The sequence below is a fragment of the Gadus chalcogrammus genome, chromosome 15 (assembly GCF_026213295.1).
Source record: "Gadus chalcogrammus isolate NIFS_2021 chromosome 15, NIFS_Gcha_1.0, whole genome shotgun sequence".
In the NCBI taxonomy this organism is placed as follows: domain Eukaryota; kingdom Metazoa; phylum Chordata; class Actinopteri; order Gadiformes; family Gadidae; genus Gadus; species Gadus chalcogrammus.
Genome location: NC_079426.1, coordinates 26,105,345 through 26,121,901, shown reverse-complemented (window position 1 = coordinate 26,121,901; position 16,557 = coordinate 26,105,345). Strand labels below are relative to the sequence as shown.

The 16,557-nt window shown below is 43.2% G+C and overlaps 1 protein-coding gene across 3 annotated transcripts in view; it reads left to right on the top strand.

The window, feature by feature from the left end:
* cdh11 (cadherin 11, type 2, OB-cadherin (osteoblast)) overlaps positions 1 to 16,557 on the top strand; it is a 173,257-nt gene that overhangs the window by 104,261 nt on the left and 52,439 nt on the right. For all 3 annotated transcript variants that reach the window (XM_056609395.1, XM_056609396.1, XM_056609394.1), the window contains exons 2-6: positions 846 to 1,163; positions 1,905 to 2,044; positions 3,207 to 3,501; positions 11,942 to 12,061; positions 15,104 to 15,271. In XM_056609395.1, the coding sequence (XP_056465370.1) occupies positions 1,013 to 1,163; positions 1,905 to 2,044; positions 3,207 to 3,501; positions 11,942 to 12,061; positions 15,104 to 15,271 (874 nt within the window). In that variant the 5' untranslated portion in view covers positions 846 to 1,012. The remainder of the gene's footprint in view (positions 1 to 845; positions 1,164 to 1,904; positions 2,045 to 3,206; positions 3,502 to 11,941; positions 12,062 to 15,103; positions 15,272 to 16,557) is intronic.

The following is a 16,557-nucleotide window of genomic DNA, read 5'->3' as shown; positions in this document are numbered from 1 at the left end:
CACAACATGTTGTAAATAAACAAAATCACCCTCAAAGTCAACTGTACGGTGACCTTTATAACCTCTGTTACCAAAGGATTCATAATATACATGAGCAATTCCCAGGCTGAATAGTACTGATAATAAACAAGACCCCACTCTGTAACCAATAATTGTAAATATTATTTCCTTGCTAATCTTCAGAATGGTGATCCTTAATTGGAGGAGAGAATCACTTTGTGACACACAAGTGTCTAATTGTGTTTTTGACGTCAAAATCGGTGTACGGCCCCACCGACCGGCTCCATTCCAGCCCGTGCAATTAAGTCAGACCTAATTAAGTTCACGTCTCTGTCTCTCTGTGGCTCTGGTCAATTAGTGAAGTGATCTAATCAACATGACATTTAAAACCCTCCTCGGTTGTCTTTAAGCAGTTGTTCAAAAACTGGACACGTATCCTGTTCTGTGTGTAGCGTTGTCTTTCCAATTTTCAACACAACACTCGGTAAGACTAAAGGAGCAATATGCTTGTCTCAATAAATGACATGTCTTCTGAGTTAGTTTGATCTTTTACTTGTAAAAAGGGAACAATACAAACAAAGGCATCATAAGGGTCAATAAACTGTGTTGCTACGTAGTCTTCTAGCTCTGTGTTTCCCACGGATGAAACACATCCGTGGATGTGCAGTCAACACTGCTGACGTCATGGCTCTACGGAAGCCTTATTGGTCCATGCTAATATGAAATCTTCATAATAATCATGTATAATAAAAAAACAATAATTATAAACATGCAAACTAGATATTGACTAAATAGGGCTCTTACACTGTGGGGTTTTACTAACAGTTATCTTTCTTCTTGTTCAGGCTTTGAAGCAGAAGCGGAACCTGGGGATGAGTGGAGACCGCTGCCCTCACCCCGCTTACCCCACCGCAGAGTAGAGACAGAGAAGAGTCGTCAACGGGCCAGTGACTGAGAGGTCAGGGAGTAGGAGCGACTGTACGGTACGGAGGCTGGTGACAGGACGGTAACCATGCCGACCGGACGAGAGGAGACGGACCTGCGGCTGGTGAGAGCTGTGCTGGTGTTAGTTGGCGTGTCCATGCTCTACTGCGGCGCGGCGGGGGCTAGGAGTGTGGACGGCCATGTGGAGAGGAGAGGACACAAGCACAGACACACAGCGGGTAGGTCCAGACCCTGAACACCCAGGAGACGACCGTTAAACATATAATCACACACAGTCAATCTGCCCAGACCTCTTCCCAAAGACCCATCAGTCTACTGAACGGTTGCAGCAAGGCTCCATGGTGACCTATTGTCAAGGTCTAGTTTTGCCAGATTGGCCCAGATTTCCTGCCTAATCTGGCCCATTCTGGCATCACCTGTCCAGTGTCAGCTGGATGACTCAGCAGGACGTCGACCAATCAGTATTCAGCACTTTAAACTCCAACTCACACAGCATGTCTGGTTTAATGCTACAGACTGCAACACAGCTCTTCCCCCTTATCTCTCACTCATGGAGGATGGGAGGGGGTGAAGTTGTTTGCTGTTGAATACAGAATATAATTTCAGTTTAGGTGTCAAAAAGACTAGAATTGCGACATTCTGTAATACATTTAAATGTCAAAAAATGTGAATGATTACTTGTAATATCGTGTATTGCTCCCGTTAACTATTTCACAATGGTAACAAAGAAAAAGAGTAAAAACGGTAATGAACCAGAACTTCAATGTATGTTGATGTTAGTCCTGTTACTGATGACCAGATGTTGATGTGAATCCTTGTACTGATGGTCTTGCTGGTGCTGAATGAAGCAGATGTTGATGCAAGTCCTGGTACTGAGGATCCTCCTGGTACAGATGGTCCTGCTGGTACTGCTGGTACTGACAGTCCTGCTGGTACTGACGGTCCTGCTGTTCTTGCAGGTCATCCGTCCCTCCACAGACACCGGGAGCGGGCAGGGAAGGAGGGCCAGGTGCTGCACCGCTCCAAGAGAGGCTGGGTCTGGAACCAGTTCTTCGTCATCGAGGAGTACACCGGACCCGACCCCGTGCTCGTGGGCAGAGTACGTCTATCAGCTGTGTGTATGTGTGTGTGTGTGTCTGTGTGGGCGTTTGTGTAAGTGCGTGTGTATGTGTGTTGATTTTTACCCAATCTGATTTTTAATCCATGTAGTTCTCGATGTAGTCAGTGTGAGGCCTCATTCTCCTCCAACAGAGAGAGAGAGAGAGAGAGAGAGAGAGAGAGAGAGAGAGAGAGAGAGAAACACAGAGCAAGAGAGATAGACAGAAAGTGTGAGTGTGATATTTTGTCTGAAAACAAGGGAGGGTTTGGAAAGAAGGAGAGGAAGGAAGAAAGGAGAGATAGGCAGAGACAGAGAGAGAGCCCAAGAGATAGAGAGACATAGAGAGACAGAGAGCGAGTCAGAGACAAACAGAGAAACCAAGCCAGAGAGAGAGATAGAGACACAGTGAAAGAGACAGAGAGAGAGACAGAGACAGACAGAGAGACACACAGTGAGAGAGACACAGCGAGACAGAGAGACTGAGCCAGAAAAAGAGAGAGACACACACACAGTGAGAGAGCCAGAGCCAGAGAGAGAGAGATAGAGATATGGGGAGAGGCAACATGAAGGTTTGAAATGATTGGTTGTGTTGACCAAAACAAACCAGAGCATCACTCATGGTACCGGGGTTCAACCTCTCATAGCAAACCACAAATGATGTATACAAAACATTATATTTCATCGCTAACAGGCTTTCCATGGATGGCAACTAGATATTTAATGCCGTAATTTATTTTACTGTCACTCTGTATTCTATCTAACAACAAAAACATTGCAAAATACTGAGAACCGAACGGAACCCAATGCATCGCTCTGCAGCAATGGAGCCAATGCATATTTTTGGAGCATTTAGCCTCATATACATTTCAACACAACCCTGTCCGGGAAGCTCTTAGCTGAGAGGGCAGAGGGGGAGATTTCAACCTTCAGCATATCAGCTGTCACGGCATGGATGCTATAGTAAAAAGTGAGCAATGACCTGGAAGGATTCTACTAGATCAATTCCTTCTCCTCTTGTCCAACGTCTTTCCCAAGAACCAACTCTCATGGGGCTCTTTATTGGCATGGAAAGCTCCATCTACATTGCCTATGCACAAAAAGTTGAATAAGATAAAGTAATATGATTATTTTTAAGACAGCCAAAATGCCTCTGTATCTTCAGCTTCACTCGGACGTGGACTCGGGGAAGGGCAGGTGCAAGTACATCCTGTCGGGGGAGGGCGCCGGGACCATCTTCGTCATCGACGACAAGACAGGCAACATCCACGCCACCAAGACGTTGGACCGGGAGGAGCAGGCCCAGTACACGCTGACCGCCCAGGCCGTGGACCGGGATACCAACAAGCCGCTGGAGCCGCCTTCTGAGTTCATCGTTAAGGTGCAGGACATCAACGACAACCCCCCGGAGTTCCTGCACAGGCCCTACTTCGCCAGGGTGCCCGAGATGTCCAACGTGGGTGAGTGGGGGTTAATGTCAGATTAATGGCATGAATTACATCAATCTTTTTTTACATCTGATCTTTAATCATTTCTCATAATATATTTTCTGGTTCGTTCAAAGCTTTTGTTATTGTGTTATTTATTTTCTTTATCGATTTCTTCACTGAGTTGAAATAGCCATCACCCCTTACCCCCCACCACCCCTTCATCCCTTCCTATCCTAAAACACCCACCCCTCTCATTTACTTTTTGTGTGTTTGTACATCCTGACACTTAATGTAATAATAATAATAATAATAATAATATATTTAATTTAAAGGGCGCCTTTCAAGACACCCAAGGTCACCTTACAGAGCGTAAAGTTATCATAAATCGTTTAAAAACAAGACATTGCGGAAAAATAATAATAATAAATAAATAAAACAAAAACAAGACAAAACAAACAAACAATCAAGACAGTGATCGGACGTTGTGTGCGAGTTTGAACAGGTGAGTTTTGAGTTGGGACTTGAAGGTCATGGTGTCTGACTGTTTTATGTGTGGGGGGAGGGAGTTCCAGAGCCTGGGTGCTGAACAGCTGAATGACCTGGCACCCATTGTAATGAGTCATGATGTGGGGATACATATTAGTCCAGTAGAGGTTGAGCGGAGGGAGCGGGAGGGAGTGTATTCTTGGAGGAGGTCGCAGAGGTAACTGGGGGCTAGGTTGTTGAGAGCTTTGTAGGTGAGGAGGAGGGTTTTGTATTGAATGCGGTACTGGGAGCCAGTGAAGTTGTTACACACGTATTGTATGTTTGTACATCCTGGCACTTAATGTATGCACTTATTGGAAGTTGCACTTCCTGACACTTAATGTACGCACTTATTGTGTTGTATGTCCTGGCCCTTAAAAATAGTAGTTAGCATTGTGTAGTATCCTCTCCTAGCTATCTTTGTTGTAAACAGGGAATTGGTTCACCTAGCGATTGTTAGTACTTTGAACTCACTTACGTCCTTCCTGTACCGACAGCGATATATTGTTGTTTCTCTTTCTTTTGACAAATGTAATTATTGTAAGTTGCTTTGGATAAAAGTGTCTGCTACAAGGCAAGGCAAGGCAAGGCAACTTTATTTATATAGCACTTTTCATACACAAGGCAGACTCAAAGTGCTTCACATATAAACATTGTCATACAATAAAATAAAATAATAATAGATAAGTAAAAGAAAAACATATGCAAAGAAATGGGTAAATTAAAAAGGCATTTTAGTATTAAAATAAAAAATAGAGGCAAAGTTAAAAAGCTTTTTAGAAAGTGCAATGTATTTAAGATTTTAGCAGAAGGCTATAGCAAACATAAAAGTCTTCAGTCTTGTTTTAAAGGTGCTCAGAGTTGGGGCAAGTCTTAAATCCTCTGGGAGTTTATTCCAGCTATTTGTTGCATAGTAACTAAATCCTGCTTTCCCATGTTTTGTGTTTACTCTGGGGATAATTAACAGATTGGTCTCAGAGGATCTTAGTGGTCTAGAAGGCTGATGTAGTGGAAGCATATCAGTTAAATATTTTGGGCCTAAACCATGTAGGGATTTATAGGTTAGCAACATGATTTTAAAATCAATTCTCTGACCTACAGGAAGCCAATGTAACGATTTCAGAATTGGTGTAATATGATCAAATTTTTTGGTCTTTGTTAGAACTCTAGCAGCAGCATTCTGAACAAGCTGAAGCTTCCTCAGAGTTTGTTTTGGGAGACCTGTGAGGAGACCATTGCAGTAATCAAGCTTACTAGTGATAAAGGCATGTACAAGTTTTTGTAAGTCTTCGGTGGACATGAGCCCTCTAAGTCTTGCTACATTTTTAAGGTGATAATATGCCGATTTTGTAACTGATTTGATGTGACTGTCAAAATGTAAATCTGAATCCATGATAACCCCTAGATTTCTGGCTTTGATTGAGGTTTTCAGGGACAGAGAGTGAAGGTGTTGGGTTACTTTAAGCCTTTCCGTTTTAGAACCAAATACAATTATCTCTGTTTTGTCCTCATTTAGTTGAAGGAAATTTCGGCACATCCATTCCTTCACTTGCTCAATGCACTGGCACAGCAGATCTATGGGCCGATAGTCATTTGGTGATAGCGATACATAGATTTGCGTGTCATCAGCATAGCAATGATGGTCAATATTGTTATTTTGCATGATTTGCCCTAGTGGGAGCATGTAGATGTTGAATAAAGAGGGTCCTAAGATCGAACCTTGTGGTACTCCACATGTCACGTTGGTTGATTCTGATACAAAGTCGCCAATGGAAACAAAGTAGTTCCTATTTTGTAGGTAGGACCTGAACCAATTTAAGACAGTGCCTGAAAGCCCCACCCAGTTTTCTAACCTTTCCAGAAGTAATGTATGGTCTACAGTGTCGAATGCAGCACTGAGGTCAAGTAGCATTAGTATTGAGGTTTTGCCAGAGTCTGTGTTAAGACGGATGTCGTTTACAACTTTAATAAGGGCGGTCTCAGTGCTGTGCAGGGGTCGAAATCCTGATTGGAAGGTGTCATAGCAACCAGTTGATGCCAGGAAGTGATTTAGTTGCTGGAGGACAACTTTCTCAATGATTTTACTTATGAAGGGTAGATTTGATATTGGTCTGTAGTTGTTAATAATAGAGGCATCTAGGCTCCGCTTTTTTAAAAGGGGTTTAATAACTGCAGTTTTCAAAGCTTTTGGGAACTTGCCTGACTGGAGAGAGTTGTTAACTATCTGCAATATGTCTACTGCTAGGCAGTCGAAAACATTCTTAAAGAGGTTGGTAGGTATAGTATCAAGGCAACAGGTGGATGGCTTTAGTTGTGTCACAGTTTCCACAAGATTTTGAGAGTCTATAACATCAAAGCATGCCATCCTTGCCACGTAATTTTTGCCTGAACAGGGTGGTAGTCCAACATTTTTGTTTGACGTGGAGATATTGATGGCGCGTCTGATACCTTCAATTTTATCAATATAAAAAGCTGCAAACTCATTGCATTTCTGCGTGGAATGGAGATCAGGTGGAATTTCTGTTGGGGGGTTGGTCAGTCTGTCAACAGTTGCAAATAGGGTTTTTGCATTATTAGTGTTGGTTTTAATGATATTGGAGAAAAATGTTTCTCTAGCATTTTTTAAGTCTAAATTGTAGGCACGGAGGCTCTCTTTATAGATATCATGGTGAATATGAAGTTTTGTTTTACGCCAGATGCGTTCAACCTTCCTGCATTCTTTTTTCTGTGCTGTTACAGAAGCAGCTTTTCTCCAGGGTGCCTTTTGCTTTCCAGAAATCGTTTTAACCTTATAAGGTGCAATGATATCTATGACTTTCAAAATTTTCAAATTAAAGTTTTCTACAAGATCATCAGCAGAACATGGGTTTAGAGGTGGTAGCAAGGAGATGGCCTTTTTAAAAAGTACATTAGAATCTTCATTGATATACCGTTTTTTGACAGTGTTTGATTTTGTCTGTATGTCGGGAATAAAGATATGTTAAAGAAAACACAAAAGTGGTCAGACAAGGAAGGATCAGTCACAGAGAGATCAGAAACATTGAGGCCCTTTGTGATAACCAGGTCTAGAGTGTGCCCCTTACAATGAGTAGCCTCTTTCACATGTTGAGACAGTTCAAATGTGTCCAAAATGGTAAAAAGTTTTTTGGCACACTTGTCATTCAAATCATCAGTATGAAAATTGAAGTCACCAGTTATAACTAGACAGTCAAATTCTGTGGAGATGCTAGACAATAATTCTGTGAAGTCATCGAAAAAATTTGCAGAATATGTGGGTGGCCTGTAAATAATTAATAGGAGAACTCTGGGGGAGCATTTCAATACAGCACTAAGGTATTCGAACGATGGAAAATCACCAAATAACATCTGTTTCCCCTGAAATACATTTTTAAATATAGCAGCAACCCCTCCACCTCTTTTTCCAGATCTACATGCATCAAAAAAGTTATAGTCGGGAGGAGCTGTCTCTATCAGAACGGTTGCACTGTTATTTTGTTCCAGCCATGTTTCAGTTAAAAACATAAAATCCAGTTTAGAAGTGTTAATAAGATCATTAACTAAAAATGATTTGTTATTAAGAGACCTCACATTAAGTAGAGCCATCCTGATGGTGCTGTTGATAGGCTTTAAGGTTGTTTTTGGTTTGGAGGCAATAGATATGAGATTTGTGAGGTTAGCAGTGTGTCTAAGTTTCCCTTTGTTTACTCTCTTAGTGGTTACAGCATGAATGCGAAAGTTGCCCTGCTTTGACGTAGGCAACCTTGGGTTCAGCAGATTATGAGAAACTTCCTTTATACTGTGTCTACGGCTGAACCCTTTTTTGTCTCAGTAATACTCAGGACTACTATCAGTACGGTGGTGGGGGTGGGGCGCCATCCTCCTGGGTGTTAGCGTCCTGCGGCCATGACGTGGCGATGCTATCATTGACACAGATGCAAGTTTGATGCCAGCATATTCCAGTTTCTTAAATTCGGCTGGAAAATCGCAAAGGGAGACATCGGAGACTCTATCCCAGCTGGAGTTGTTGTTGTGGCTATGGGAGAGATGAGGCTGGAGGTCATCGTCGATGGGGGAATGCAGAGGAGGGGGGTGGCCGTTCCTCGCCAAGCCAGCATCAGCGATGGGGGAGGGCACAGTGTTGATGGCGTCGGGCGGGCTGTTGTCTCTCTTCAAGGTCTGTGGGCTGTCTGCTATCTGTGTGTCAGATAGTGGCAGAGTAGTTGTGTGGGGGAGGCTGTAGTCTCGCTTCTTCTCAACCAGTGCTCTGATTGTGGCCTGTGCGTCAGACCATGGCAAGATTGTGGCCTGTGCGTAAAGCGAGAAGAGAAGATTGTCCCTCAACAGTTTTGAGCCTAACCTGTTTGGGTGTAGGCCATCTGCTTTGAAAAGATATTTGCGCCCCCAGAATAAGTTGAAATTGTCAATAAAGTCCCTTCCTCTTTCATTGCAGACTCTGGAAAGCCATGTATTCAGTGCAAGTAGACGACTGAATCTGTTTATTCCCCTGTCAACTGTTGGTATGGGTCCACTGATGGAAGACTTGATGTGAATTTTGTCCAGTGTATCCAATAGATCAATGTAATCCCTCTTCAGAAGTTCTGACTGTTCTCTTTGAACATCATTAAATCCTGCATGCACAATAATCTGTGAGATTTTGGGGTTCTCCAATATGACTTTGTCTAGTTTATGGTTGATATGACTAACCATTCCATATGGGAAGATGCATGTTTTGATCTTCTTACCGGTTATATCCTTGATAGTTGAGTCTCCTATAATCAGAATGTCTGGTTCATCTGCTTTCTCTGAGATGGGCCCTTGTTGGACGGTGGCAGACACATGCGCAGCCCGCCTCCGTGGCGACTGGTTGTTCCATGTCTGTCCGTACCGTCTGTGCGGACACATTTCAGGGGTCAGGGTTGCACAGGTGGCCGAGGCATGCGCAGCCCGCCTCCGTGGCGACTGGTTGTTCCGTCTCTGTCCGCACTGTCCGTCCGGACGCATCTCGGGGCTCAGGGGTGCATCGGTGGCAGGCGCGTTCGTGGACTCTTGAAGTGGCAGGAACCGGTTCTTCAGTGGCAGGGTTGATTTGAGTGACGGGCTAATCCGGCTGATACATGTAACTTTAGCTTTGGGTAGCTTAGCATTTGGTGTTGAATGAACTTGTTGATTCACTTTGGTATGTTGCTTTGGCTTAGCGCCGACTCTGAGCCAGTGAGACGCAGCTGGAACTGTCTCTCTCTTGTCCAGCTTCGGGAAGGATACAGTGTAGCTTTGATCATCTTGCTGTATCTGAGTGAGCTCAGCAAACTCACCCATCGGCACTGTATCCTGTGATAGTCCTTTGCATTTTTCTACTGCTGCTAGTCTAGTTTCAATTAAAGCCAATGACTGTTTCAGTTCGGCGCAGTCTGTGCATTTCCCAGTCTCCGTGCCTGAGATATCCGAATACAGAGGCATGTTGGTGATAGGAAAGTCCAAGGCTTTTTCTGCGGTCTGATCCGGGAGTAAAAAGTGCCAAAATGTATTGTTGAATCGAGCGATTGAGGACGACGGAAACAAACTATATACTGTTAGGTAAATAAAATAAGATAAAGTAGATAAAGTAGATCTGAACGATGAATTAAGTAGTTTTTTCCAATGCCTAGCGGAGCTTCGGGAAACATGACCTCTCTCTCTGCTATCACATCACTCGGTCAAGCCCTAAATGTAAAGGTAAATGTAAATAATGGATCGGATTAGGGTTGCAACAGCGAATCGATAAAATCGATAAAAATCGATTACTAAAAGCGTTGGCAACGAATTTGGTAATCGATTCGTTGAGTAGCGCGATTAATGCGTCACTCGTAGGCGCGGCACTGTTTACAGCCTGCCGCCGACAGGTTGGTTCATGGTTCACGCACGCCCACAGCGAGCTTTAGTGTGAGCGACCACAGATTGTATTTTGGTAATATCTTAACACTGGACTGTAGGCTTAAATAAGAGTGTTGTACCTTAACTGTCTTTGGGTACCTTCAACTCAGTATCCGTCTAGTCCAACCAAAAACCCTGTCAGATGCTGCTGCTACAGACGGTGTGCAGACGGGCTGTCAAAGCAGTGGTAGTAATCACACAACCGGACGGTGTAGAAAGTCACGTCAGTTAAAAATAGTAATCCAGTTTTTAAATCCATGTTCAAATCGGCAGGATATAGATCTAGTTAGCTTAAAAAAAGTAGCAAACAGTGTCAAATGTGATGTGTTCAGGTCCGCTCAGTAATATGATTGATATGAATCGTTAGTTGCAGCCCTAGATCACATTATAGAAAAGAAAACATGCATCATAAAGTAGTTTGTATGGCATGTATGAAACTCACTTCGAATCCCTGCTGGCAATTCAATGGAAATAATTAGTTTTCTTATAGGTCATTTGTAGGAAGAATAATTGTATTCTGCTAACAAAGCGGAAGGAACAGAGTGTTATTCCACTGAACAGCCTGTTACATGCATTATTAATAAATAGTGAAATTCAACCACGAGAAGTCTGACATGAAGCGCAGGACTGTACTGCTATATAAAGAACGCTAAATTAATAAAATAAATGTGAATGTGTTCTGTTTAGTACTTAAGTTGGCTCATGAATAGGTTAGGTATTTAACTGATGGCTACAGATATCCCTTAGGTATCAATCCGAGAACGTAAAGACTCCACTATGTACGGGATAGGTATCAAACCCAGAAAGTAAAAATTCCACTATGTACGGGTTAGGTATCAAACCCAGAACGTAAAGACTCCACTATGAAAGGTAGATTGACAAGACATCTCTATCTCGTTCTCTCATTGTCTCACTCTCTGTCACAAAAAGAGGATTATATCAAATGTCCTCTTCCATATATTGATCGGTTTACACGTTTGGGCTTTTAGGCAGCTATCTTGTATGCTGGTGAAATGTAGAGGTCGCAGGGGAACAGTTAATTGCCACCATGGTAACATCATCCCAAACCACAGAACCAGAGTGCTTTAGAAAACTGTAATCTGACTAACCTGAGATCCATTCAGTTAGATCATCAGGAACTCAGAAATGTAAGACATGTGAAAGACCAATCCTGTTAAACCTAAGTCTTTAGAAATACAGATATAAAATGGCAGCCATTCTGAGAGCAGTCTAAGTAGTTTTAAATTAAATCTGATACTAAGGGGGAAGTCAGTAGCTGTGGGATGATGGCATTGGGTTTAAAACGAGAGCTGCACCAGACTTTTCATCACCTCTCCCTGCAAGTTTGTATCTTTTTGAGAGACCTTCTTTAGAAGGTGTAATCCTAGGACCAAAATGAACTCATGCCATTAATAATTGCACAGCATTATATAGGTGTAGGTGTAGCATTATGAGCTACACCTTTGTACTACAGCTCTCTGATAAAGGCCTATTGTAGCAACATCAGCATTGACCTGTTATTGACCATGTGACTATTACAACATAAATACCTCGCCTCAATTCATCTCAAATGTATTATAACCAGCATGGTATTTATTAACTGATTGCACTTTATATTTATGTCATATTTGACACATTTTATACTTTTAAGAGTCAGTTCTCCATTTATAAACATGCACTTTGCATATTTTATACATATTTATGTGTGTATTTGTAGACACCTGTGCTTGTGTGTATTGTCTGCCAGGTAGCAATGCTGTGTTTTTGTTTGTTTTTTGTTTGGACATGGCCCTGTCCGTTGTAATGCTACTGCTATGTGCCCTCAATTGCCCCCTGGGGACAAATAAAGTTTTTTTGAATTTGAATTTGAATTTTGACCTGGGAAGAGTCCATCCAAAATCATTAAAGCATTGGCAGCATTCACATTCTCAGCATTCACAGTGTGTGTGTGTGTGTGTGTGTGTGTGTGTGTGTGTGTGTGTGTGTGTGTGTGTGTGTGTGTGTGTGTGTGTGTGTGTGTGTTTGTGTCTCGCAGGAACGTCGGTGATGCAGGTGACTGCCACGGACGCTGATGACCCCACCTATGGCAACAGCGCCAGATTGGTGTACAGCATCCTGCAGGGACAGCCGTACTTCTCAGTGGAGTCACAGACAGGTGGGGAGAAAACATCGCCCTTGCACCGCCTCTCTGTCTGTCTGTCAACATTTGGAAGAACTCTAATTCACAAATAATTTCATAGATTCATATTACTTTTTTGTTGCTATTTTTAAATGTTAATGTATGTATAGTTAGATGAAACTGGAATCAAATGCATACTTGATAAATGAAGCAGATTTAGATCTGATAAAATGTCAGATGATTAAAGAAGGGTTGACACACAAGCACACTTGCGTGCATAAAACACACACAGCACACTTGGCATAAGATGACAGCAGAAAGCCTTGACTCCCTCTTACTTCAGGTTGGAGAGACAAGAGTGACAGAGACAGAGGGAGAGACGGAGAGAGAGAGAGGGAGAGAGAGACAGAGAGAGAGAGAGACAGAGAGAGAGAGAGGGAGAGAGACAGAGAGAGAGAGAGAGAGAGAGAGAGACAGAGAGAGAGAGAGAGAGAGAGAGAGAGAGAGAGAGAGAGAGAGAGAGAGAGAGAGAGAGAGAGAGAGAGAGAGAGAGAGAGAGAGAGAGAGAAGCAGTGTGAAGACCGAGCAGCACTTTCTCCTACACTGCCCCAAATTCAAAAATGTCAGCGAAATATATTTTAGCAAATTCGGCAACCAACTAAAAATATAAATTGGAGAGAGAAAAGAGAGCTATGTCGTCGCCGTTTATTTCAGCTTGCCACACAACATGAGAGAAAGACGTTCTACACCAGGCCTGACTGTTTTATTTTGTTATATTTTAACGATTATTCGTAACCTGTAATGTGTATAATGTAGCTTCTCTTTACATTCATGTTATATTGTTGTATGTTGTTATATGTACATATTGCTCTGACGTTCTCTTTTGTTATTATACATAATATTTGTAACACTGTAATGCTTTGGCAACACTGTTTGGTTTACAACAATAGTCATGCCAATAAAGCTTTTTTTGAATTTGAATTTGAGAGAGACTCTGGCCGTTTCTCAATTCGCGTACTTGTGCGTGCTCGTGTGCTTGTGGACTCGTGAAACGTCATCAGTCGTTGCCCGAGCACTGTCCCAATTCGAAGTACGCATCAAGCGAGTACTGTCGTAAAACCCGGAAGTGTTCTTGATGAGTGCTCGATCTCGCCGTTTCACCGCATGCATCGGAGGTGGCTCGTGTGTACTTGCAAACGCTATAAATCCCAGGATGCATTTCGCACTCGCAGCAGTACGATGGCGGACAATATGGAGAAGACGCACAACTGTAGCTTAAATTACTCTTAACTTATATATATATTTATATAAATATATAATATAATAATAATAATATAAGATAATATACGAGCAGAGGTGGTGACGTCATCGAGTCCGCTGCTGTTCCAATTGCAGGTACGTACTCGCGTGCTCGCAAGTCTGTGCTTGAAGTACAGACTTGCCAAGTACGTGCTTGCAAGTCATCGAGTCCGTAGTACGCGTGCTAGGAATTGAGAAACGGCTATGGAGAAGACGCACAACTGTAGCTTAAGGCAGTTTCTCAATTCCTAGCACGCGTACTCCGGACTCGATGACTTGCAAGTACGTACTTGGCAAGTCCGTACTTCAAGCACAGACTTACGAGCACGCGAGTACGTACCTGCAATTGGAACAGCAGCGGACTCGATGACGTCACCACCTCTGCTCGTCCGTTTGCTGTGCTACGGCCTCATTTAGGCATATACTACTGAACAATATAAACAAATGATATAAAACAAAATCCCAGCCTCTTTCATTTTCAAATAGTATGTAAATATTCTGAATGAATAAAAATTTAAAAGATATGCGTGTCCTGTCATGTGTATAAGCTATACACACACGACTTTATATATATATATTTATATATTATCTTATATTATTATTATTATTATATTATATATTATATATAAGTTAAGAGTAACTTAAGCTACAGTTGTGCGTCTTCTCCATATTGTCCGCCATCGTACTGCTGCGAGTGCGAAATGCATCCTGGGTTTTATAGCGGTTGCAAGTACACACGAGCCACCTCCGATGCATGCTTGCTTGGTGAAACGGCGAGATCGAGCACGCATCAAGAACACTTCCGGGTTTTACGACAGTACTCGCTTGATGCGTACTTCGAATTGGAACAGTGCTCAGGCAACGACTGATGACGTTTCACGAGTCCATGAGCACACGAGCACGCACAAGTACTCGAATTGAGAAACGGCCTAAGTTACTCTTAACTTATATATATAATTTATAATATAATAATAATAATAATATAAGATAATATATACATTTATATATATAAAGTCGTGTGTGTATAGCTTATACACATGACAGGACACGCATATCTTTTCAATTTTTATTCATTCAGAATATTTACATACTATTTGAAAATGAAAGAGGCTGGGATTTTGTTTTATATCATTTTTTTATATTGTTCAGTAGTATATGCCTAAATGAGGCCGTAGCACAGTTAACGGACGAGCAGAGGTGTTGACGTCATCGAGTCCGCTGCTGTTCCAATTGCAGGTACGTACTCGCGTGCTCGCAAGTCTGTGCTTGAGGTACGGACTTGCCAAGTACGTACTTGCAAGTCATCGAGTCCGTAGTACGCGTGCTAGGAATTGAGAAACGGCCAGAGATACAGAGAGAGACAGAGAGAGAGAGAGAGAGAGAGAGAGAGAGAGAGAGAGAGAGAGAGCTTTTTGAACAGAATAAAGAAAATTAAGTCTTCACACATGTTTACCAGAGTTTGAACACATACACTCGTTGGGAGACTCCCACTGGATTCACTGCATGGGACCAGTTCAGCTGTGTGGGTCGGACTCCAGCACGGCACACGGTGATCTACTGAGTTCACTGCATGGGACCAGTACAGCTGTGTGTGGTCTGCCCAAGCATGGCACAAAGTGACCTACTGAGTCCACTGGGACCAGTACAGCTGTGTGGGTCTGCCCAAGCTCCCCCTAGCTGAGTGAGTGTCGAGGTGTCCCTGAGCAAGACGCCTCACCCTGACCACGCCTGACGAGCTCACTGTCACCTTGCATGCATTTACTCTCCGCTGTGACGCAGGCATCATCCGCACGGCGCTGCCCAACATGGATCGGGAAGCCAGGCAAGAGTACGACGTGGTCATCCAGGCCAAGGACATGGGAGGCCACATGGGGGGTCTCTCCGGGACCACCGAGGTCAAGATCACCCTCACAGACGTCAACGACAACCCCCCAAAGTTCCCTCAGAGTGAGTCCTTCTGTTCATCCACCTTAAAGCTCCCGTCTGTCTTTCCTCCCATCCGTCCATTTGTCCTGCATGTCCGTCCCTCTGTCTGTCTGTATGTCCAGATGTCTGGCTGCCTCTGTATCTGTCTGTCTGTCTGTCTGTCCAACTGCCTGCCTGCCTCTTTTTCAGTCAGTCTTTCCTGTCTGTGTCCGACTTGCAGTCAGTCTTGCAGTCCATCTCTCTGTCTATCCATCCATCCGTCTCTATCTGTCTTTCTGTCTCTCTGTGTGGTGGGCTAAGTCTGTCCTTCTTTCTCTGTCTCTCTGTCTCTCCGTCTGTCTGGGTCAGTCTGTCCTCCTGTCTCTGTCAGTATTTCTCTCTGTCTGTCTGGGTCAGTCTGTCCTCCTGTCTCTGTCTCTCTGTCTCTCTTTGTGTCGGGGTCAGACCGTCCTCCTGCCTCTGTCAGTCTGTCCTCCTGTCTCTCTCAGTCTGTCTCTCTGTGCCGGTGGGCAGTGCTAAGACTGAGCCCCTTGGAAGTCTTCCAGGTGTCCAGGTGTCCCTAACAGCCTGCTCTCTGAGTCCTTTCAGCCAGTCAAGCAGTCTTACAGACTGTGTGCTGTGTGTGTGTGTGTGTGTGTGTGTGTGTGTGTGTGTGTGTGTGTGTGTGTGTGTGTGTGTGTGTGTGTGTGTGTGTGTGTGTGTGTGGGTGGGTGTGTTTGAGTGTGTGTGTGTATATGTGTGATTGTGTGTTGGGGATATCCAACACACACAGATGGCATGCAATTCCAGGGAAATTTGTCACAGAAGGGGATTAAATAATTGATACAATCTATTTAAATATCAATGATTTATTTTTCTTTATTTCCCTGGTCTACTGCAATACCCCTAGGTTTTTACCTAGGTGTGCATTTGTGTGTAATATCTTACTACTATACAATAGCAGGCCTGTCACACAAATTACTCAAGTTTGTCAGTGCGCATTTGCCAAGCAGCCTGCAGCTCACACATACACAGGACGCGCAAACGCATATATGTACGCATAAACACACAAACATATGAGCGGTCGCCTGTGACAAAATTCTTACTTGGTCTTACACACACTATTATAATCTCACATATACACCACTATTCTCATGCACACACACTATGATACTCCTTTTACATGTATTGATGAGAGTGTATAGTCATGTATGTGAGAGAGTATAGTAGTGTATGTGAGAGAGAATAGTAGTGTATGTGAGAGAGTATAGTCGATGTGAGAGAGAATAGTTGTGTGTGTGAGAGAGTGTAGTAGTGTATGCGGGAGA